General features: G+C 38.1%; 1 protein-coding gene across 1 annotated transcript in view; it reads left to right on the top strand.

The window, feature by feature from the left end:
• ZNHIT6 (zinc finger HIT-type containing 6) overlaps window positions 1-23,044 on the top strand; it is a 49,475-nt gene that overhangs the window by 9,074 nt on the left and 17,357 nt on the right. Inside the window, exons 6-8 of the mRNA XM_004582196.3 lie at window positions 11,175-11,243; window positions 12,554-12,634; window positions 13,964-14,041. Coding sequence (XP_004582253.2) covers window positions 11,175-11,243; window positions 12,554-12,634; window positions 13,964-14,041 — 228 coding nt within the window. The remainder of the gene's footprint in view (window positions 1-11,174; window positions 11,244-12,553; window positions 12,635-13,963; window positions 14,042-23,044) is intronic.

Here is a 23,044-nt window from a genome sequence, read left to right as displayed (position 1 = left end):
ATAACCAGGTGTTAAAATATGTGGTATGTGCTAGAAAGGAGAAAGAAGAGGATGCCAGATCTTTACAAAGAGTTTTGTCCAGCTTCTACATTCTCAAATTTCTGTTAGGAGACTGGTTTTCTATGCTTGTTTTCAGCCAACTTTCACAGATGGTATAACTCTGACCCAGGCAAGCCTGAATTTGTCTATTTTTCTACCATTTAATCCTCATTTGGTGACCTGGAGTGTGATCTAACTTACTTGACTGTTGAGAGCATTAAATGAAGGAGTAACTGGCACATAGTAATACTCAACTGTTGAAGATCTGCATGCTCATGTCTGAAATACAGAAACTTATGCTACATTTACTGTATACTGTATCCACATGTGTTGAAGGTCTGATACAACTTTCTTTTCTTTTTTTAAAGACTTATTTATGTGTTTATTTGAAAGAGATACAGAAGGAGACGGGGAGTGAGTTCTTGCATCCATCAACTCACTCCCCAAAAGGCTGAAATGGCTAGGGCTGGGCCAGGGTGAAGCCGTGAACCCTGAATTCTGCCAGGGTCTTCCATAAGAGTGGTGGGTCCAAGCACTGGGATCATCCTCCACTGCTTTCTCAAGTGCATTAGCAGAGAGCTTGATTGGATATTGTGCAGCCAGGACTCAATCCAGCACTTACGTGAATACTGGCGTTGTGGCTTTACCCACTGGACCACAATGCCAGCCCCTAAACAATATTTCTATAGTAAAACCTGCAAATGTTCACACTACAGTGAGCAGATAGACTGTAAACTGAGTCAATCAGGTTAGACTGCCAAGGCAGCTATAACAAAGAATTATCTCAAGGATTTGGGGATTTTAAAATTCCTGGTGTCAAATTTTGGCCTAATATACATTCCTACTCCAACATCTAAAATCTTTGGACACACATGACACCATAAGTAGAACATTTCACAGTTAATCTGATATGGGTTGCAGCCAAAGCACAGGTGCACTAAGACTGCTGTATATATGTCTGTGATGCATCAGTGAAATTTCCTGTTATTTCTACCCTATGTTCTAAAAATCTGAAACAATCTGAAATCTGAAGCCCTTCTGGTTCCATGACAGGAGGTGTTTGACTACTATGACACTGTCTCCTAAAATCATAGGCAAAATAGAAAAATGTGAAGCTTTCTAAGAGTTAAAAACAGTAATTTTCATTGAATAATCAAAGTGGTATAGAGCAATATGTGAAGTAAGCACTGTGCTTAAAGGAGATGAGTGTTAAAGTACTAGTGAGTTGCAAGAATGTCGGAAAGGGTAGCTTTGGTGGACAAAGAAAAGTTAAGGGATACTTGTATTAAGTTGAACCAAAGCAGAATTGGTGTTATCTTTGTTAGGAATGTATGAACGTACCCAGTAGAAGACTTCCTTGAACTCGCTTTGGAACGAGTATCAAGCTACTTTGAAAAATTGGCTTTTTTCTTTTCTTTTTTTTAAATAATGGCTCTTCCAAAGTAATTCCCTCATCTTTTGTAGGGTTTACAATTTTATCTTTACTTTGACCCATAACTAATCAAAAACTTGAAAGAGAGCAGGTATTGTGACACAGAATTTTAAGGTGCCGTTAGGGCTGCTGTGTTTCATTTCAGAATGTGTGGGTTTGCAGGCAGCATAATTCTTCAGTTGACTACCATCCACCTGGAAGCACTAGAATCCCATATGGGCACTGATTTGTGTCCAGGCGGCTTTACTTCAGATCCGGCTCCCTGCCTGTGGCCTGGGAAAGCAGTGAAGGATGGCCCAAAGCCTTGGGACCCTGCTCCCACATGAGAGACCCTGAGAAACCTCGTAGCTCCTGGCTTTGGATTGGGCCATTGCAGCCATTTGAGGAATGAACTGGTGGATGGAAGATCTTTCTGTCTCTCCTTCCAATAAAAATAATCTCTAGAAGAAAAGGAATGTCTAGGTTTGAGTCATATGCCTGCTTCAAATCCAGCTTCCTGCTAATTTGCACCCTGGAAAGCAACAGATACTTGGATGCTAACCACATGTATTGATTTCCTGGCTCTGGCTCCTGGCTTTGGCATGGGCCAGACATTTACTTCCATGATTTGGGAAGTAAAGCAGTAGCTAGAGGATCTCCTTCCCTCACTTCAAATAAATATGTAAATAATAATTTAAAAAAAAAAGTGAAAGAAATGTGGGAGATCTACGCGAAGAAAATTCAAACTTCACTGAAAATAATGCCTTGTTGATACACTCAATATCAGTACCCAGGGGACAAAGATAAGGAAATTATTGCATTGTAAAGTGTACTTTCAAGGAGAATGTCTTAGCCTATTTTCTGATACTATAACAAAATACCACAGTTTTAAGTAATTTAGTATCGCAAATTTAGTTCATCTTCTGTCTTTGGACACCAGGAAGTCCAAGACCATGGCTTCAAAAACTACTTAGCCTTTAGTTAATGTCTTGATGCCATAACCAGCTAGAAGGCACCACATGGTGAGAGGAAGAATGTAGATTGAGTCTTTCTGTTTCTTCTTTTTTTTTTTTTTAAGATTTATTTTATTTTTTATTGCAAAGTCAGATATATAGAGAAGAGGAGAGACAGAAAGGAAGATCTTCTGTCCGATGATTCACTCCCCAAGTAACCACAATGGCCGGTGCTGTCCCCATCTGAAGCCAGGAGCCAGGAACTTCCTCCGCGTCTCCCATGTGGGTGCAGGGTCCCAAGGCTTTGGGCTGTCCTCAACTGCTTTCCCAGACCACAAGTAGGGAGCTGGATGGGAAGCAGGGTTGCCGGGATTAGAATCGGCACCCATATGGGATCCCAGCACATTCAAGGCAAGGACTTTAGTCTCTAGGACACTGTACCGGGTTCTAGTCTTCCTCTTAAAAAACCACTAATGTCATTGAGATTCCCACCGTATGATTGATCCTAATTAGCTCCCAAATACCCCATCTCTGTATAGTGTCGGTATGAATTTGGTGATAATGCTACCAGAGGAAAGTTGGGTATTGGAACAGGACAATTTGTACTTTTAATTTTTAAGCCAGGCTCATTAGTGCTTATTTTAAGAATAAAATACATTTAATATAAGATTTGAGTGCGAACATTATAAAGTTTAGTTGTAAATTTTTTTAGAGATCTGTTTGAAAAGCTGGCAAAGAGTGTGGAAAGACAGATCTTCCATTTACTATTTCACTCCCCTAAATGGACCCATTGGCCATGGCTCAGCCAGGCTGGAGTGATGAGCCAGTAATCCCATCCTGACCTCCTACATGGATGGCCAGGCTCCCAAGCTTTGGGGCCATTCTCTATGTCATCCTAGGTGCTTTTACAAGAAGCTGGACCAGAAGCAGAGCAGTTGAACTGGCACTCTGATTTGGGATACCTGCATTGCAAGCAGCAACCTGACCCTCTGTGCATCAACGTTGGCCCCTGGTTACAAATTTAACTTTTAAAAAGTATTCTGGAACTATATTATGGAATGTTGCTGCCTTTTTCATTTCTGTTTAGTGTTTGGAGAGCGTAAATATCAAACTCAGAGACTGGTTGGTTGTTCTCTGATAACAGGTTTGATTTGATTTGTAAATCCCTCCTGTTATCTTCCTACCTGTTTTAGTCAGAGGTCAAGTTTAGAGGTAGTACACTTTGACTTTTCAGACTTTGGGACATTTGCTGAGTTTACTGATAGAGCATCTCTAATTAGGAAATCTAAAATTTGAAAAGCTCTAAGGTGACACTTGTGAAGTCTCAAACACTGGGTTTCAGATTAGGGATTTTAACCTACGTGTTTAGTTCACCTCCTGATTTGGACTCTGCAGACTAACCAACCTTTCCTCAGATCAGAACCCAGCTTTTGACTTTTTTATATCTTTCTTCATGACCTTGACCTGCAGTTATAAGCCACTCAGTCTTTCTGCTTACCATGTTGCTATGGTTCTCAATCCATCCTTTTATCTAGGGCTCATTAGTTCTTGAGTTCTTGCCCATTGTGAAAACAGTGTGAATTAATATTAAGTCTTTCAGTCTGCTTTAGAAGCTAAGCCACTAGGTGGCCCTCTTGGAAAGGAATAGCAAATCTTTCACATATTTAAAAATATTTTGTTTTTGGATAAAATTACAGCATTCTAATTATACTACAATGGTATGATACATCCATCCACTACTGTATTAATGCCAGTAAAACTTGATTCCTTCAGTAATTATGTAATGATGAACTTTAAAGTATAAAGATACATGGTCTTTAAAATATTTAGTATAGGCTTGTGCTTTCCTACAAACTGGCTTTAGACAAAAAGCAAAGAAAGTGAAGTGACAAATTTAGAAATTATGTTCATAGGGGACAAGTGAATTTTGCTGTGAGCTTTTGTGGATTATGCAGTATGTGCTCAGTACAGACTTGTTGACGGATTGAAATGTTTAGCCCTGTGGTTTTTCTGCTGTTACAGTGCTGAAAGAATCTCTGAGCAGCAGCAGGGACATAGAAGAACAAAGTGGAAGAATAGAAGCATAACGATCCCCCAGTCAGGGCTTTACAGGCATGGCCAGCGGGCAGTGGTGCAGCAGTTCTTGTGGCATAGTTTCACAGAGTGTGTGATCATCTTGACATCCCCAGCCTGATTCAGGGGAGTCCTTAACCTTAATGGCCACCTACTCGGAATGTTGATAATTCTGTGCTCGTACGAGTCATCAGTCCAGGGATTACCTCCTTTGGCCATTGGCAGAGTTTCTGATAGGTAAGATTTGTCATGTCCTTTCCTGGCCTTGTACTGTCTGCTGCTCTCAAGTATTGTATCCCAAAGCTCCTCTTGAAGCTTACTTCTTCTCCCCATCACCTCTCATTTGAAATTACTGCCTTACAGGAAGAGAGAGGCATAATACTTAAAATAGCTTTTATTAAGTAAGATAATGTGATTCTTCAGTATATTTGCTTTTTAAAAGAGGAGTAGTAATTGGGCCCCACGCCGTGGCCTGGCGGCTAAAGTCCTTGCCTTGAATGCACCGGGATCCCATATGGGTGCCGGTTCTAATCCCGCAGCCCCACTTCCCATCCCGCTCCCTGCTTTTGGCTTGGGAAAGCAGTTGAGGACAGCCCAAAGCCTTGGGACCCTGCACCCGCACGGGAGACTCAGAAGAGCTCTGGGCTGCTGGCTTTGGATGGGCACATCACCGGTCATTGCGGTCACTTAGAGAATGAATCATTGGGTGGAAGATATTTCTATCTCTCCTCCTCTCTGTATATATCTCACTTTACAAAAAAAATAAATCTCTAAAAAAGAAGAGGATTGATAATGTAGCTAATATATCTTGAATGTCTAGTTTTTAAATATGACAAAACTTTATGTGTGTTAAGAATTTTCTCAGCAAATTATTTATTTCTGTGCAATTTGCCCTATCTGTAAGATGGCAGCAGTAGTGTCAGCTTTATATATAGTAATGCTTAATTTAGAGTGTGTGTCAAAATTAACTGCAGTTGTTTCAAAATGGAGATTCCTAGATTTAACACAGAATGCTAACCCATTGGGACTTAGGGCATCTTTACTTTTTAAAAAACACCAGATAATTTCAACATTTACTTTTTTTTTTTAATTTATTCATTAGTTACATTGTATTATGTGACACAGTTTCATAGGTACTGGGATTCTCCCCATCAACATTTACTTTTACTGGAAGCCAGTAAGTCACTGACTTCATTCTAATTAAGTCCATCAGTGGGGGGACATGCTGGTAAGTTCTTTCAACATAGGATGGATAATGCCGTGAAAGTACACAAGCAGCACAGAGGAGGGAAAACTGCATTAGCCTTGTGGTGGAAGAGTGCCATCCGTTGAGAGTGGAAGACAAGAAAGACTTGCCCAAAAGGAGAATTTGAGAATATTTTTGAAGCACAAGGAATGGCTTTTATGTCTAGTTTTTTTTTATTATTTCTGTTTGATTTTTAAGGTTTGTTTATTTGAGTCATAGAAAGGGACAGATAGGAAGATCCTCCATCTACTGGTTCACTCCCCAGATGGCCTGAGGTCAGGGGTAAGCCAGTATGAAGGTAGGAGCCTCGTCTTGGTTTCCCACATCAGCAGCAGGAGAAACACTTGGGCCAGCCTCTGCTGCTTTTCTCAGGCCATTAGCAGGGAGCTGAATAAGAAACGCAGCAACAGGAAGAAAACTGGTGCCTCTGTGGGATGACAGCGTGACAAGCTTTATGCATTGTGGCATAGTACATGCTGGGCCCTATGTTTTGGTTTCTGTGTAGGCAGAAGGAAAGGATTGTCTGGTGGCAAGAATATCACATAGCAAATTTAGAGTACCATAAGTAATTTGTTGTTTCTAGAGCTGCAGTGGGAGTTAATGAGTTTTAGTAGATGCCCTGAAGAAAGTCTCAATTTGCTGGAGTTAAGGTAAAGTTTTACTTTGAGTAGAGAATCTTAAAGTTCTTCAGTTGATCCATATCCAAGTATGAATTATTATGGTCTGTTCCTACCTGATTCCTAATGTAGTCAACTACATGGACCCAAACTGGTCACTCTCCTCAACCCAGGCTGTCTGGCATATTTCCTAGCCATCTGTGAAGGTGCACATGCTAGCGCCTCTTCTCTGCATGTCTCCTTTGCATGAGGTCCTGTACTACATATTTTCTCCATGATTAATATAAAACGGATGCTGACCAGTGCTGGTATTCATTTTTGGTATGCATGTATCTACTCTCTTTTCTACATTCTAGTGTTTGTTAGAAGGGACTCTGTTGGCATTTGAAATTGATGATGATTTGTTACTCTGTAGGACTTCTGCATTTTAGAAGACTAGGTAGCATTCTTTCGCTTTCCCTATTAAATGCCTCAAATGTTCACTCGTCTTGGAACAATCAGAATTATCCCGCTACTTCAAAGTCCTCCACTCCTATGACCGCATTGCCAACAGAGGACTGTTTTAAGTGCTCGAGTATTTATCAGTTACTTGAAGCAAAACTGTGTTTTTTTTTAAGTTCATTTAATTTCAGTCTTTACCTGCTACATCCATTTTCTGAATCTACTGTCTACTAAAGCCAATACCACGTAATTAACCTGTTTTCCATTGTGATTATATAGTAGTAGTACTAATTTTTCAAACAGCAGACTATATAACTAGAACTTTTCATAACTAGTATTTTCACAATGGTGCTATACAGAAGTATGGTTTTAATTTTCCTAAATGCTGGTCCTTTTAATCTGTACTACATAGCCAAATAATCTTTCATATCATATTTCCAAAAATACTTTATCAGAGGAATAATCCTAATAGAATAGATTCTATGGAATAGTTTTATTTATTTTTGAAAGACTTTGAATATTCATCTTTAGATACATTTCAAACATTAAGTGCTTGTGCGGGGAAGGATTGTGTCAATATTTTATTTGAATTTTTCCCTTAGATAGTTTCAAGATACTGTACATTTTATTTTTTTTGTTTGTTTTGTATTGCTGTTGATATTGTACATTTTCTTTCAGTTTTAAATTTATATTTATAGCTGATAGTGAAATATTGTTTTTCTCTTGAAATTCTATTAGTTATTATTTGCCACTTCCACATGTTGTAACAGTTATCAATTTTAGTCTCTCCTTTTCTGTTTCTAATAAATAAAGCTTTATTCCTTTGTATAAGTTAGTATGTTTTCATCTTTGTGCTATAGAATAGTCTATATTATGTTACTTTGAGCTATTTTAATAGTGCATTTTGGCTCTCATACATTCTGCCTGTGAATGTCCTAAGGTAGACTGAACTGTGTGGGAGATCGCCCCCGGATCTCTGTCTGCTACCTGGTGGGCATAACGTATGGCCTACGTGCCCATGGTCTGAGGCAAAACTTCCAGGCTGCGTGCAGAATGTGATCTGTGACATGACTAGAGGGTCTAAAGGGTTAGATGACATGCCTTCTAGCCAATTGGAATGTCATTTTTGGGTTGGGAAACTGTCGGGAGCTGCCCTTCTGCCTACCCCTTTCCTTGTCGATATAAATTGTGCTTGCTTTACAATAAATGGACATGCCCCAACAGAAGAATACATTTGCCTCACCCCCTTGGTGATCTCGGGACCTGCCAGCAGGAAACCCCCCCCAAAAAACAGTAACTTGATATGTTTATGCAAGTTATTCTGTTTAAATAGTATAATAAAGATATTTATTTCTGACTCTGCATTATGTCCTCTAGAAAGCTTAATCCTCATGGTTTGGGGATGTTACTGATAACAGTTTGAATTATAGTGAATACTCAGAAGTGTTTCTCAGCAGTATTGAGCAGGAAAGCTGAAATTCACCATGATTAGACCATCGTTGGGTCATCAATACTGAGCCATTATGTCCTTTAAATGTGTATTGCCCTTGTTAAGCTAATAGCACACACATTTTGAGGGTGGAATGATATCCATTCATCAGAGTACAGTTATAGGTTAGGAAGGATGTTGCTGCATTGGGAGATGATCACCAGCCTGCTTGGGCTGTGAACCAACTGATGGAAGATCTCTTTCTCTGTCTTCTCTCTGTAACAGTGGAATTCAAGTAAAAACAAACTTTTGTTGTTGTTGTTAAGAACATAGTACTATCAGATGAAATTTGTAAAAAGGAAGGAAGAAATGAAGAACTTACTGCCCTAAAAAGTTTAGCTTGGGCTCATTCTTTCTTCATTCACTGTGTCTTAATGCCTAGCAAACTTTCAGGGATATATGAATAAATACCGGTTAGTCGATGATACAGTAGAATGAGAATTGTTTTTTTCTAAATACACATATTCAAGCCCCTTAAAATTTTGTATTAGAAATTTTTAAATTTTTAATTTGTGCCATATTTCTTAGGATGAGAGCTCTGAGGCTATCAAAATGATTAGAACCCTAGTTCTGTTTCTTCAGTAGTTTCTAAAGTTTAAAAAAAAGGAGATATCAAATATTCCTAATAAGGAAATATTTGTAGTTTTAGGAAGGGTTAAAATTCACTTTTATTACTGCCATCCAGTGCTTTCCATGGAAACATCTTTGATTTTGCTGATTTTAAAAGATAAATAATTGTGTGAAAGATGTACTTTATTCAAACATGATCTTAAGAAAGAATTCTTTCATAATGTCAAGAAATAACCATTGTTGGGCCCAGCGGCGTGGCCTAGCGGCTAAAAAGTCCTCACCTTAAATGCCCCAGAATCCCATATGGGCGCCGGTTCTAATCCCGGCAGCTCCACTTCCCATCCAGCTCCCTGCTTGTGGCCTGGGAAAGCAGTCAAGGATGGCCCAAAGCTTTGGGACCCTGCACCCGTGTGGGAGACCCAGAGGAAGTTCCTGGTTCCTGGCTTTGGATCGACACAGCACCAGCCATTGCGGCTCACTTGGGGAGTGAATCAGTGGACGGAAGATCTTCCTCTCTGTCTCTCCTCTTCTCTGTATATCTGACTTTGTAATAAAATAAATAAATAAATAAATCTTTTAAAAAAAAAAGAACCATTGTTAAAATCTAGGGCATCTTCATCATAGTTTTAAAGCACATGTATAAATCTGTATTTTAAATATAAATGCTATCATATAACACCCATTTTCCAATACCCATTCTGTACATTAGTGCATATAGTTCTGCCTCATCTTTTATGAGTGTTCAGTATTTCATTGTGTAGATGTGCCGTGATTTATAATGAATTTTCAGGTTATGTACAGCTAAGTTGTTTCTAATTTTTTTTTCTGTTGCAAAAAGGGATGCACTGGACATTTTGTTCCTGTCTTACTGCTTGCCTTATTATTTCCTTGGGTTAAATTCCTCGGAATAACACTGATAAAACTGTGATAAAACTGTTGAGACAAAAATACATACTTCTACTGTAAGTTACTTGTAGCTTTTGTGAAGTTGAACTGCTAGAGGTTTGTACCAGTGTATACCCTGATTGGCAGTAGAGTATCCATCTTGTCACAGTTCCATAGCAACCTTAATTGTAAAACTTTCCATGCAAGTCTGCATTTCACTTCTTCCTTACTTTTGGTTGTTGATGAATTTGAACATTTTATAACAGGAGTAGTGCCATTTCAAAGAAAGTGATTTTTTAATTTATATCTTCAAAATCATTAATTATTTTAGATTGTACTGCTACAGAGTATGCCTCTAGGCGACATTGGTCCTTGTTTGGTGGAGATGCTGTTAAAGTTTTTTGTTTGAAGATTGATTTTATTTTACTTTGTTTGAAAGGTAGGGTTATGAAGAAAGAGGGAGAGAGAGATCTTTCATCTATTAGTCCATTCCCCAAATAAAATTGCTCTATAAGTCGGCTGGCCCAGGGCGAAGCCTGAATCCTGGCCCTCTGTGCAGGGTCCCAAGCTCTTGTGCCATCTTCTATTCTCTTCAAAGACACATTAACAGGGAGCTAGACTGAAAGCGAATGAAGCAGCCTGGACTTGAATTTGAATTGGTGTTCATATATCAATAGAATGGGTAGTGATTAGACATGCTTTGCCACAATTCTGACTCCAGAAGTAACTTATGAGGAAGGAAAATTTTGGTAAAACTATAACGAGGTAAACATTTAAATTTCTGTTGTGGATTGAGTATTTCAACACTAGATTTAAAAGAAAAAAAATGATGTCTAGTACCTCTAAATTTAGGTGTTAGATAGGCATATGCTCATTTTTCTAAAGTTAGACTTTTAGTGGACTGTAACTATTGCTTTTAGATCATACCAGAGTTTGGATCTGAAAGCAGAAGGAGTCTGGGTCAGTCACTCTGCTTAGCAACCAGTTTGTTGTCTACTGTTTTGCTACTGAATGCACGTACTCATGCCTCAGAAGTGTCTGCAGCCAGCTGGACTCAACTGGACAATACTTCATTCACCTCATTTCCAGACTAGTCGGGCAAAGACATCAGCTCATTGTGTTTAGTCATGAGGAAATTGATTTGTAAACTTCAAGTAGTAGCACACTGATCTCAGAAGCTCCTGAAACTTTGAGAAATTGCCTCCAAACTCAGGAATGTGAAATTCTTGGAATTCAGAACTGCTTCACTTTTTTTTTTTCTTTCTTAACAACCTTTACAAGTGTAGTCTTTCAAAAACATAGCTTCCAAAGTCCTAGAAAAAATAGATGCTAGTAAGAGATTGTCAATTCTCAGAATATTTTCTAAATAATTTTTAAATGAAAATTTACCAAGTTTGATTTGCAAGCTGTCATTGCTTACCTTGATCTTTACATGATTATTTTCTTTTAGAAAACAACAGTTTTGTTGGCATGTGAAGCTATGCTTTCCTCAATGTCAAGCTGAATATATAGAAAAAAGGTAAAGTATATCATTGTCTATTAAGAACTGAATTCTTTTTTGAACCCTATTCTTAAAATATATGTTTATATAGAACAAAATTTAAGTTGTGGATATTTACTCAATGAATTATTAGCCATCACTATAAGATGAACTACAACTGTGCAGATATTGAGGCAACCAAGTTAAGCAAGAATAGAGTATGATTCTGCTTATGAGCAGGAAAAGTAAAAACCTCCAGAAAATGCAAGTTTACTTTTTAGGAATATCTATAAAGTAATGGAAGGCTAAGGGATGTAATGAAATAGAAATCATGCTTCTAGTTAAGGAAAGGGGTACAAGGAGAACTAAGGGAGCCAAAGCGTCTCTCTGATACTGACTAGTTGTATAGTGAGAAATGACCCCAACAGTTCTGTGCAGAAAGTACTAATAACATTACGTGTAACTATCAGAAAGCACATTATTTTAGAACCATATATTTATATTTATACTTTGAATGAATTTGCATGAGATTGTCTGCTTTTTTATCTCATAAATATTTTCACCATTTAAAAATTTAATGGTTGCATACTAAAAGGGCAGTTTTAAAGTTGGTAAGTAAGTATGGCTACCAGGTGTCCATCTTATAAGTAAATGTCTTTAGCGTAGTCACACAGATTCTGTTGAAGAACTTGGTTATTTGAAGTTACATACCAGAGAAAACATAGAAAAATAAGTCCTTTTACAGCAATACGTGGCCAGGACCCAGCACAATGGCTTGGTGGCTACATCCTTGCATGTGCAGGGATCCCATAAGGGTGCCGGTTTATGTCCTAGCTGCTCCATTTCCCATCCAGTTCGTTGCTTGTGACCTGGGAATGCAGTAGAGGGAACATAAACATACACAGGATAGTTGGAAAACTTAAAATTAATATCAGTTTTTTAATGAGGTCTTATGATTGAGAATTAAGAAACATGAATATGTACTGAAATTAACATCAGCTTAATGCTTTTTTGATTTCTTTTATTAAAGCTTCAGGTATATTTCATACTGATTGCTTTTCATGTTTGAACACAGGTGTGAGTTAAAAGAGGCTTCATTTTTATGTTTGATTTATAAGAAGCTTCTCAAAAATAGAAAAAGAAAACATGTTGAGGAGAAAAAAAAACGACCTTGTGAGTGTGCTCAAGAAGTCTCTTATATTTTCTTAATTTTTGCCAATGGTAAAACAAGAAGTCATTCTTTGATTATTTAAAGAATGTACAAAACCAACACAAACTACCACTTATAATTCTAACATCTTCAGTAGAAAATTATAGATTGTAATACAGTTTTCTTCTTTGTTTAATAGGGTACCAGATGATAAAACTATTAATGATATCCTCAAAACTTATATTGATCCTGAAAAATCTGATCCTGTAATTCGTCAAAGGTATGGTTCAAACTCAAGTAACTTTCTTAAGTAACTGAAAAACTTGAAATGTTTGTTAGATGCATGTTGTAGTAAAGCCATGACTTGATGAAAATTTGGCTTATCATTGTAGTTTACTTTCTGTGACATGTCCTTGGTATTTACCGAAAATTAGCCAGTATCAGTAACAAGAGCAGCTAGCACTCACTGCTTACTGTTTCAAAGGCTCTTCAAAGAAGATAATATTAAACTTATTAGTTAAAATTCTCATGCAACTCAGGTATATTCCTCTGTTCATTTTGCAGATGAGAAAACTAAGCCATAAAGTGGTTAAGTAACTTTGTATAGCTAGTAAGGAGGGAACCCAGAATTCAAATCAGGCAGTTCTGAGACAGTGTGCACTCTTAACCCTATGTTAAGCTGCCTTTTTGAGTTGGACCAAAAACTCTGGAAATTAAAACTTTCCAACTGACTGTTAAAGACAGGAAATTCTGTGTCAGCCAAGTGTTTTTAGAACTAAGTAAGGTACACTTTGCCTCATGTCCAGAAATACAGCATGAATGAAAGTGCTTCAGATAGAATGGTGAAAAAAATTTGGTCATGGATACTGGCATTAGAACAGTTGGCTTTGTCCATTGTTAGCTATGTGATCAGAAGCAACTTACTGAGCTTTGAGGTCCTAGGTTTTGTCATCAGTGAAACAAGAGCTAGGTAAGTGTTGTGTTGCTGAGAAGAAATAGTGAATGTGAAGATCCTTGTACAGGGCCTAGCATGCAGTAGGCAGTACTCCAAAAAGAAAACAATATTATTAGAATCTAAGTTATTAGCATGCCTGGGCAGGATAAAGGTGACTTTATTTTAATTAGATGGTAACTGCTTAGGATGCGAATGTTTGGCTTGGTTCTAAAGTAACCTGGTGTTTCAAAATTTAAACTGAATGGCTTCTAAAATGTCTGATGCAATTCTAATTAATTTTCATTCTTTTGATTAAAGGTGATGCCCACACTGAACTAAACACATGTCATATATCAACCAATATCTTTGAGACAGTTGTGATAGTTGGTTTTCCTTTCTTACCACTAATAACTTAGTTATTCTTAGTTTTACATTTGTCATTGGGTACATTTTTTAATTTAATTGTCTGAAACAGGTATGTTTTACTTTAAGATGTTTAATTGTATAGAGGGAAAATGTGGTTTTATTTAAGATCCTTTCTGAAACATTTTCTGTGCTAGGACAGATGCATCTGAAGAAATATTAGGTGTTGAGAAATGCTTACTCCTCACAAGACAGTCCTGAAATATACTAAAAGCCAATTTCACTTCCTTCAATATGGTGTTTTTATTTCAGGTTGAAAGCCTATATTCACTCTCAGAATGAGGTGCAAGTTTTAATGAAGGTTGAAAATATGCAGCAGAATTTAGTAAGGTAAAGTTATTTCTCTCCCCATTTCTTCAAATATTTCTCATTTAATTTGATTAAGGAACAAATTAGCATTAAGTAGCTAGTTATACTGAGCATCTGGCTATCAGTAATGTGAAATTATAAAAATAAGTTTTTAAATTTGAATTCTGAAATAATCACACACCATGCTATAAAAATCAATGGAAAAATTGCATTGGTTAGAATATTTTAAATTACCATCATATATGTCTAAAACATTTGTATATCTCATCTCAACATTTTTCAAGAAATACTCTGCAATACAGTTCCAGTTTTCAGGTTTACACTGTAGAAATAGAAAAATTCATATAATCACTTAACTGTTGAATAACTTGTATTGGGAAGAAGGAACACAGCACAGAATTATAAAGAGAGCCAGGTTCTAAGAAACCATTTGAGTAAGAAAGTTTTTAATATTATTGGACTTTTCTCTTGCGTTAATGGAACAAAGTTTGGACTACTCTGAGTGAGCTCAAAGTTTTAAATGCCACTTTGTGTATCCACATATTGCATTACAAAACGTTGATCTTCAGTGGCCTCTGAAGCTTTTTTCCTCCTTCCTAATTAACAAAACTACTAAATCCAATTCAAGCTGGATCTAACTGCTTCTTCCATGATTTGATTTTTCTAGTGTAGCTTTGAGCAGTGTTGGGAAAGTTCAGGATTGCCAGCCATATAAGGCCCGTGAAAACATTTGGCCTGGCCCTGCCACAGCAACTGTTTGTGGGATTCAAAATTCAGTAAATCTATAGCAGCCTACTTTTCAAGTTGATAATTTTGTGTGGTCCGTGCATGTTATGAATACCCAAATGGCCCTTGGCAGAAGGAAAGTTCCCCACCCCTGGCCTTAGAGACTTCAGCATTCAAGTTGTGAAAGCACGGCAGAGTTTTAATCCCAGCTCTGCCTGCTTCTAATTATGTTAACTTGAGCAAATTACATTGCCTCACTTGCCTTAGTTTACTCATCTCTAAAATTGGAGTGATGACAACAACCATAGGCTGATACGAGATGTTAAAATAATTAACACATGGTAAGTGCCTGTTATTATGATAGTACTTACAATTACTACTACTACCAACACCAGTATTACATTTCTACTGTTACTGCTGACAGATGAGTTCTTACAGAATATCTACACAAAAGATGATAGGACTTAGAGCTAAGAAGGATTTTTTAAAGATTTATTTATTTTTATTGGAAAGGAAAGGCAGATTTACAGAGAAAGAGAGAAAGATCTTCCTTCTGTTGGTTCAACCCCCAAATGGCCTCATGGACAGAGCTGAGCCGATCCAAAGCCAGGAGCTAGGAGCTTCTTTTGGGTCTCTCCCACGTGGATGCAGGGTCCCAAGGCTTTGGGCTGTCCTCGACTGCTTTTCCAGGTCACAAGCAGGAAGCTGGATGGGAAGTGGAGCAACTGGGACACTTACTGGCACCCGTTTGGGATGCCAGCGTGTACAAGATGAGGATTTAGCCACTGGGCCCATTGCACCAGGCCCAAGAAGAAATCTTAAACAACAAATATTGACTGCTTTTCTTACTTAGTGGAAATACTCTCAACTTTATATTTTTATCATGTCATTTATGGAAAACAAAAAAAAAAATGTGTTTCCTATCATAGGGTTCTTTTTCCTAGATTTCTAAATTCATTGTATATACATGTTATGCTTTGAACTCCACCTCACCTCACCTTCTCTTGAAAGATTTGGGGTCCCTTGGGAAAGAAAACTCTGGATCTCCCTGAAGAGTGACAGAAGTCACTGCTTGTTCCCAGAGTTTCCAATGTCAAAACGTTGGAGTCCAAAGCCAAGGCCAGGAATCCAATCCTGGGACATGGGAACCCCAGCTCCTGGGCTGAAAGCCTGCTCCAGTAATCCTCTTTTTAATTTTCTGGTTTTTTTCTTCCAAATTTGGTTCCTTTCTTGACATGTACTGTAGTTTATCTAATTGGTTCCTTTAACTGTTACTCATGTTTTATACCATGGTGCACATTTGATGAATATAGTGTGACTTCCCTCTCCCTACGTTACTGAGAAAACACCTCTGAGAATCTTTAGGAAAAGTGAAATCACTCTTTGGTTAATTGTCTCATCTCCTCTAAATCATTAACTAATATGCAAATATACTCTCCCAGTCTTGTAACAATTTGGTGACAATCTCTATCCCGCCATCTCTAATACGTCTTTATCATTCTGGACAATTGCCAGATCTTTGTCATAGACATCCAATGCAGGGATGATATAAATGCCTTCAGAAGAAATACAAAAGGGGTGATATAAATGTGCTTTACATCTTTGTTCAGTAGGAAGACCTGAATACCTCATCATTTCCTTTATATGCTTACCTGACCTTGAATGATTGTAAGTAGTAATCATCAGCTACATGAATAGGATTGTTTATTTTACTTTTTATGCATCTGAAGTGCCAGATTGCTGGCATCAACTAAATCATGGATACCTTATTTACCTATTCTGATACTAGATAATTAAACTTACTTACCAAAACTAAGTGCTATGCTTTCAATATTTGGTATTCCTCAAAGGCCCACATGTTCAAAGATAGGTTTCCCCGGTTGGCATTTTTGGGAGTGGAACCTTTAGGAACTGGGACCTTGTGGGAGGCCCTGCAGTCGTTGCAGTCACCACCCTTGGAAGACAATTCTTTTGCGTATAGTAGAGGAACCTGAGTTATGGGGCCTGCGTTGTTGCATAACAGGTAAAATTCACTGCCTACAACACTGGCACCCCTTGCTGGTGCTGATTCAAGTTCCAGCTGTTATACTTCTGATCCAGCTCCCTGCCTAGTGTGCCTGGGAGGACAACAGAGAAAGACCAGTGTACTTGTGCTCTCCTACCCTCATGGGCGACCCAGAAGAAAGTCCTGGTTCCAGGCTTTTGGCTTCTGTGTGGCGTGGCCCTTAAGGCTGTTTGGAGAGTGAACCAGCAGATGAAAGACTTGTCTCTCCCTCTGTTTCTCTATAGGCTGTGCAAAACAAATCTTTCGTTGTTGTTGTTAAAGACAGACAAAACTGACATTTTGGTTTGACTCCTGTCTTTACATGATATTTCCAGTGCATACACTCCACCATTGCCATTTGCTGCCCTCACCGAAGGCCAGACTAAATGGGGATAAGTGATCTTGGGCTTGTACATCCGTTTATAAAATTAGTTGTCTCCAATTTTTTTGGTAGTGATGCAAAACCAACTATTACACTGAGAAAAGCTATTTTTTATATATAATCCTTAAGAAAAAATTTCGTATTTTCTTGTGATTTTTCTTGTTTGTGCCAGTTCACTGAACCAAATTGACCTGGGCAAAATATCCTTTTCTTCCGAAGTTCAAGAAAATAAATATTATGTGTGGAACATGGTAATTTGGGTAGATAAGTTTGCTTCAAAAGCTTGATAGAAAAATGGGATTAAAAAGTATGAGTTTATTTTGGCCCCCAGTTTTTTTCATGATGTATGAAAAAATGCATATTAGAAAAAACTGTGTATGAATTTCAGAAAATAACTACTTCATACCAAAATAAATACATAATTTTTATTTTTATTTTTCTATGAATTTGTTCCAAGTGTAATCATTAGTCTTGTTGTTGTTGTTGTTCTTATTACCTAAAGAAACACTGAAGCAGTCTAACTTTACAAAGGGAGGTGTTTGTTCAGCTTACACTTTTGGCAACTGAAAGTCCAACATTAAGAGGCCCCTGATTCAGTTTTGGTAAGCACCTAACAGCTATAACAGCCATGTATACAAGATCAAAAGATCATATTATGTAATAGGAAGTCATAGAGTGGAATCCCATTGTTCCTTCTGAACACAGGCCCATATGGACCCAAGGATTTGCAACAGATGTCACAAAAAAGTTCCACTTCCTGACCTTAGCCTAGCAGTTAGCATTCTGGTTAAGATGCCCTGTAACATTTGAGTGCCTGGCTTCAGCATCCAACCCCAATTCCTGACTCCAGCTTCCTGCTGATGCAGACTCAGAGAGGCAGTGGTGATGACTCCAGTGGTTGGGTTTCTGTCACCCACATGGGAGATTAGGAGTGCCTTCCCAGCTCCTGACCTACACTGTGCCATTCATTGCAGGCATTTCATGGATGAATCGGCAAATGGGAATGCACATTTGCACGCTTACTGTCTCAAATAAATGATAAAAATTTTAAAATCCATGATTCATGAATGGTGGTGGTATCGTTGAAGACAGTAGTATCAAATATTCCAGTTGAGGTAGATTTTCTTTTGGAGGTTATTCTAAATTGACAAATGATACTTCTTTGTGTTAGTGATATTATTACATCGATCTGAAGACATAGTTGTCTTAATTTCAAAAAATCACTCAGTTTTCTAAGTATTTTTAAATCATGAATGATGAAATTACTGTGGAAATATATTTAGACATTTCTAAATCAGAAATGTTTTTAAAAGTGTTCTGTATATAATGTGTTCATAGGTATGATAATTTACCTTTGATTGTATACATAATTACAGTTACCTCATTAAAGGAAAATATATTCAGAGAGCATCTTAAGGTTGTTACAGATCGGGCCTGGCATGGTATCCTAGCAGCTAGTGTTAACCTTGCAAGTGCTGGGATCCCATATGGGCACCAGTTCTAATCCCGGAAACTCCGCTTCCCATCCAGCTCCCTACTTGTGGCCTGGGAAAGCAGTTGAGGACGGCCCAAAGCCTTGGGACCCTGTACCTGCATGGGAGACCCGGAAGAGACTCTAGGCTCCTGACTTCAGCTCAGCTCAGCTCTAGCCATTGTGGCCACTTGGGAAGTGAATCAGTGGACAGAAGATCTTTCTGTCTGTCTCTCCTCCTGTCTGTATATCTCACTTTGCAATAAAAATACAGTAAATCTTAAAAAAAAAAAGATTGTTACAGTCATCAAATCATAGGCTCTAATTGAATAGAAGTTCTGTGTAAGAGGATTTACGTAATTTCCTGGAAAATGCTTAGAAGGCAGAAGAAACATAATGTATAGTTTCCTGGTGGAAGCTTAATTTGAAATATATCTTACATTTTAGTTTTCTTATAACATGGAAGTCTTTTTACCAAATACTTGATCTTGCCAATTTCCACTGGTTTTGTTTTCCATTCCTGGAAGGCTTTTGGCAGTTATCTCATAGTATACCTGATCAATTATAGCAAGTTCACTAAGCATTTTCCAGATTTTAGATTTGTGGGTTTGACCTCATTTTAAAATTGTCGTCCTACAAGGCATGTTCAGGGGCTTGCTGCTGATCTTTGTGAGAATTTTCTTTCCAGAATACTTAGGAGTTTTTCTTTCCTGATAAAACTTACTGTGGTTCCTTAAATATTATTTATTTACTTAGAAAGCACTTAGTTCCCGCCACAATCCAGGTACTATTTTAGATGTTTTGACTGTACCAGTAAGAAGAGTTTCTGCCTCTGTAGAGCATACACTTCCAGTGGAGATCACTCACGTTACAAGGTTCTTCTTTTGCCCGCCCACTGCCTTACTGACTTTGTCTTCACAGAAAGTACACTAGTGGTTTTGAACTTAAAAAGCCTGTATTGGTAATGACAAGGCACCATCAGAGTGGCAGCCACTGCATTTCTATTCACAAAACCGCAGGTTTGTCCATTTAATTGCAATTTTCTAAATCTGTTTTATTTTAATCCTAGATTTTAGCTATTGATAGTTACTTTTCATAAAGTTTCTTTCTGTTGCTGCTTTGAGGTTTGCATAACATCCTGATTTTGACTGTTTAAGAAATTGTAGGATGAATCTTGCAAATGAATCAAAAAGCCGTTGATTTAGGCCAATGTTGTGGCATAGCAAATTTAGCCACCACTTGGAATGCCAGCACCTTATATCAAGTGTCAGTTTGAATCTTGGCTGCTCCACTGTTATTCCAGCTTCCTGCTGATGAGCCTGGTGAAGTAGTGGAAGATGGCTCAAGTGTTTGGGCTCCTGCCACCCATCTGGCAGAACCCAGTGGACTGTTGACTCTGGCTTCAGTGTAGTCCAGTGTTGCTGTTGCGGGCATTTGGGGAGCGAACCGTTGGATGGAAGCACTCACTCTTGATCTGTGTCTTTGCCTTTCTCTCACTGTGTTTCTGTATGTGTACCTCTATGTTTAAGTTAGTCTCTTTTTAAGTGTTGATTAACCATGTAGAATATTTTAGTCATATAAGTAAAACATAAGTAAAACTTTGTAATTATGCATGAGTAAGGCATAACTCTTCTGTGGGAGAAGACACATAAATGCTGACATACATAAAGGCTACACAGAGGGTAGTAGCTGTTCTTGCATCTTTAAAGAAAGTATTCTAGTGTTATGATATTTAATTTACTAAATGTGAGTAGTTATGGCAAGAGAAAAGTACAGAGACCCCAAGATACAAAAGGACTTTAAATCACAGTTAAAAACAAGCAAGTAGGTTATCTGAGAAGGTTGAGTGTATTTATGTCTTCAAAGCAATAATTCATTTTTTTAAATGAAGTTGAAGAGTGTGTCCCAAGATCCACCACTATACCAAGTTTGTATTTCAATAAATCAGTAGTAGGTGTCTGTAGAAAGCAAGCCAGAAATTCAGTGAGATTTAGTAACCATTTGACTAAATAACCGGTGGGTACCAGTGGGGTCTGAGGCTTTTACATGAATGCTATGGATGAAGAAATGACAGTCCCAGACAGGTGTAGAGCACGTTGAATTTATACAGATGCACCTTTGTTTTCTGGAAATTATTTTCAAAAGAGAGACTTTTTTATACCAGTCCTTTATTATTAGATTATTTTTTTTGTAGTGGGATTATAGTACAGAAAGAAATAGTAATATTTTCCTTCCAGAATGTACAGTCTGTGGAGATGTAGACCTTTTGTTTTACTTAAGAGCCTCCTGATTAGACCGTGTGGGCCAAATCTCTCACCATTGCAGATACTAAGTATGTTAAAAAATAAGTTAAGTCACTGCTTCTTAAACTTTATCGTAGTTTATGAGATGTTCTTGCTTTCGTCCAAAACAGTCTTTATTGAAGATTTTCTAAGAAATGACCAGATGGAAAGTGACTAAGCCTCTTTTCCTATCTGAAAACAGGAACTGAAGCAGCAGGCATGATGTTGAACTGTTGTGAAGATAAATTTGAGTGTCACCTACTTATTTAGCATAGTTCCTGGCACACAACAAATCACTCTCACTGGATAGATGCTTGAGTATTTTTGGTAATAATTTTTAAAATATTCACAAGTAACTTCATCTTTGTGAAATCACTCAATGAATGCAAAATTTTGTTTGTATCTTAATTCTTGAGATTATTTTCTTTAAAAAGTGAGGAGATATATCTGAAATAAAGAGTTCCACATGGCTGGCAATTGATCGCGTTATCTGTTTTTATTTTTTCTTAGTGCAGTTTCTTGTAGCCAAATAATTTCTTGTGCTGGAATTCTGGAAAGTTTGTTCAAGTTCACGATTAGCTATACTCCCAAAGGGCCACTCACCATTAACAAGGAAGCAGATTCACAGTCATGTTAGTTTACTTTTTTAACATAAGTTAGATATTGAATGAATATGAGGTTTCAAGAGCTTAAGTTATTAGCTGTTACTTATGTACAAATGACTCCCAAACCTAGATATAATTTCAGCTTTTCCAAGTCTAAAATCCTAGTATGCAGTTATCTTCATTCACTCTTCTGTAAGTCTTCATCTATAGATCTCACTATATCACATCCATTTCTTCCTGGGAGGTGTGTGTGTCTGTGTCTTCTTTTAAATGGGCTAACTCTGTGTTATCTGTCTTACTGAATGGGCTGGCAGTGCATGTGTATATGCTTTAAATGACTTGTTTACGTGTTGTGGACGGTTCTTAAATGAGTTTTCTGTGATGTGTGTATCTGGTATTAGACGCACCAACTAAATAGTCAACAAATCTTGGTACTCATTTCTGTTAGTAAGCCAGATGTAAGAACTTGCAACCTATCAGCTTTGCCTTCTTGACTTCTCCCTTGTCATCCTTCCAAACATAATTGATGTCCAGAATGTCTTTCTTTCCCTTTTGCCACCCTTCCTGAAATAGCAGCTTGCTCCATGTCTCTGCTGTGTCTGTTAGAAACCAATTCCTTCCCCTAAACTGGATGTATTTTCCTTATTCTTGACTCTCATGAGCTGTTCTTTTAATTCCTCCAGTCCTGTCTCATATTTTGTCCCGATAAAGCATTTGGAGGATAAATTTCCTGCTTGAGGACAGTGACTGCCTTAGATATCTTTGCATTTCTGCAGTGCTATATGAGTGACTTTCCCATAGTAGGATTTTCATCTTAATTATAGATTCTGTGTATACCCACTGTTTGCTGCATGTTGATGCCATTTCGGGATACTAAAGCAAATGGCTAGCTAGTAAATGTTACTGTTTTTGTGGGCTCTATGGTCAAAAACAGTTCTCCCACTGTAGCACATACGCAGCTATAGCATAAACAACGGGCATGGGAGCTGCTGTTACAGTGCAGCAAGTAAAGCTGACACCTGCAGCTCCAGCATTTTATGAGTGCAGTTTTAGTCCAGAATACTCCATTTCCAATCCGTTAGCTCTGCTAATGACCTCGAGAAAACAGAAGATAGTTCAGGGGCTTGTGTCCCTGCCACTGTTATCAGTCCCTGGTGGAGTTAACGGGTTTTTACCCCAGTATTTTCTGTTAGTGGTCAGGCAGTTAGAAAAGCACGCGCACGCGTTCTCTCTCTCTCTCTCTCTCTCTCTCTCTTTCTCTCTCTCTCTCTCTCCCCCCCCCCCTTCCCTCTCCCCCCCCCTTCTCTCTCTCTCTCTCTCACTCTCTGTAGCTCTACCTTTAAAATCAGTAAGATAGGGCCAGGAGCAGTAGCCTAGAGGCTAAAGTCCTCAACTTACAAGCATCAGGATCCCATATGGGCACTCATTCTAATGCTGGCAGCCCCGCTTCCCATCCAGCTCCCTGCTTGTGGCGTAGAAAAGCAGTCAAGGACGGCCCAAAGCCTTGGGACCCT

The sequence above is a fragment of the Ochotona princeps genome, chromosome 2, assembly GCF_030435755.1.
Source record: "Ochotona princeps isolate mOchPri1 chromosome 2, mOchPri1.hap1, whole genome shotgun sequence".
Lineage (NCBI taxonomy): Eukaryota > Metazoa > Chordata > Mammalia > Lagomorpha > Ochotonidae > Ochotona > Ochotona princeps.
Note: the sequence above shows the minus strand (reverse complement) of the source record. Positions and strands in the feature narration are given on the sequence as shown.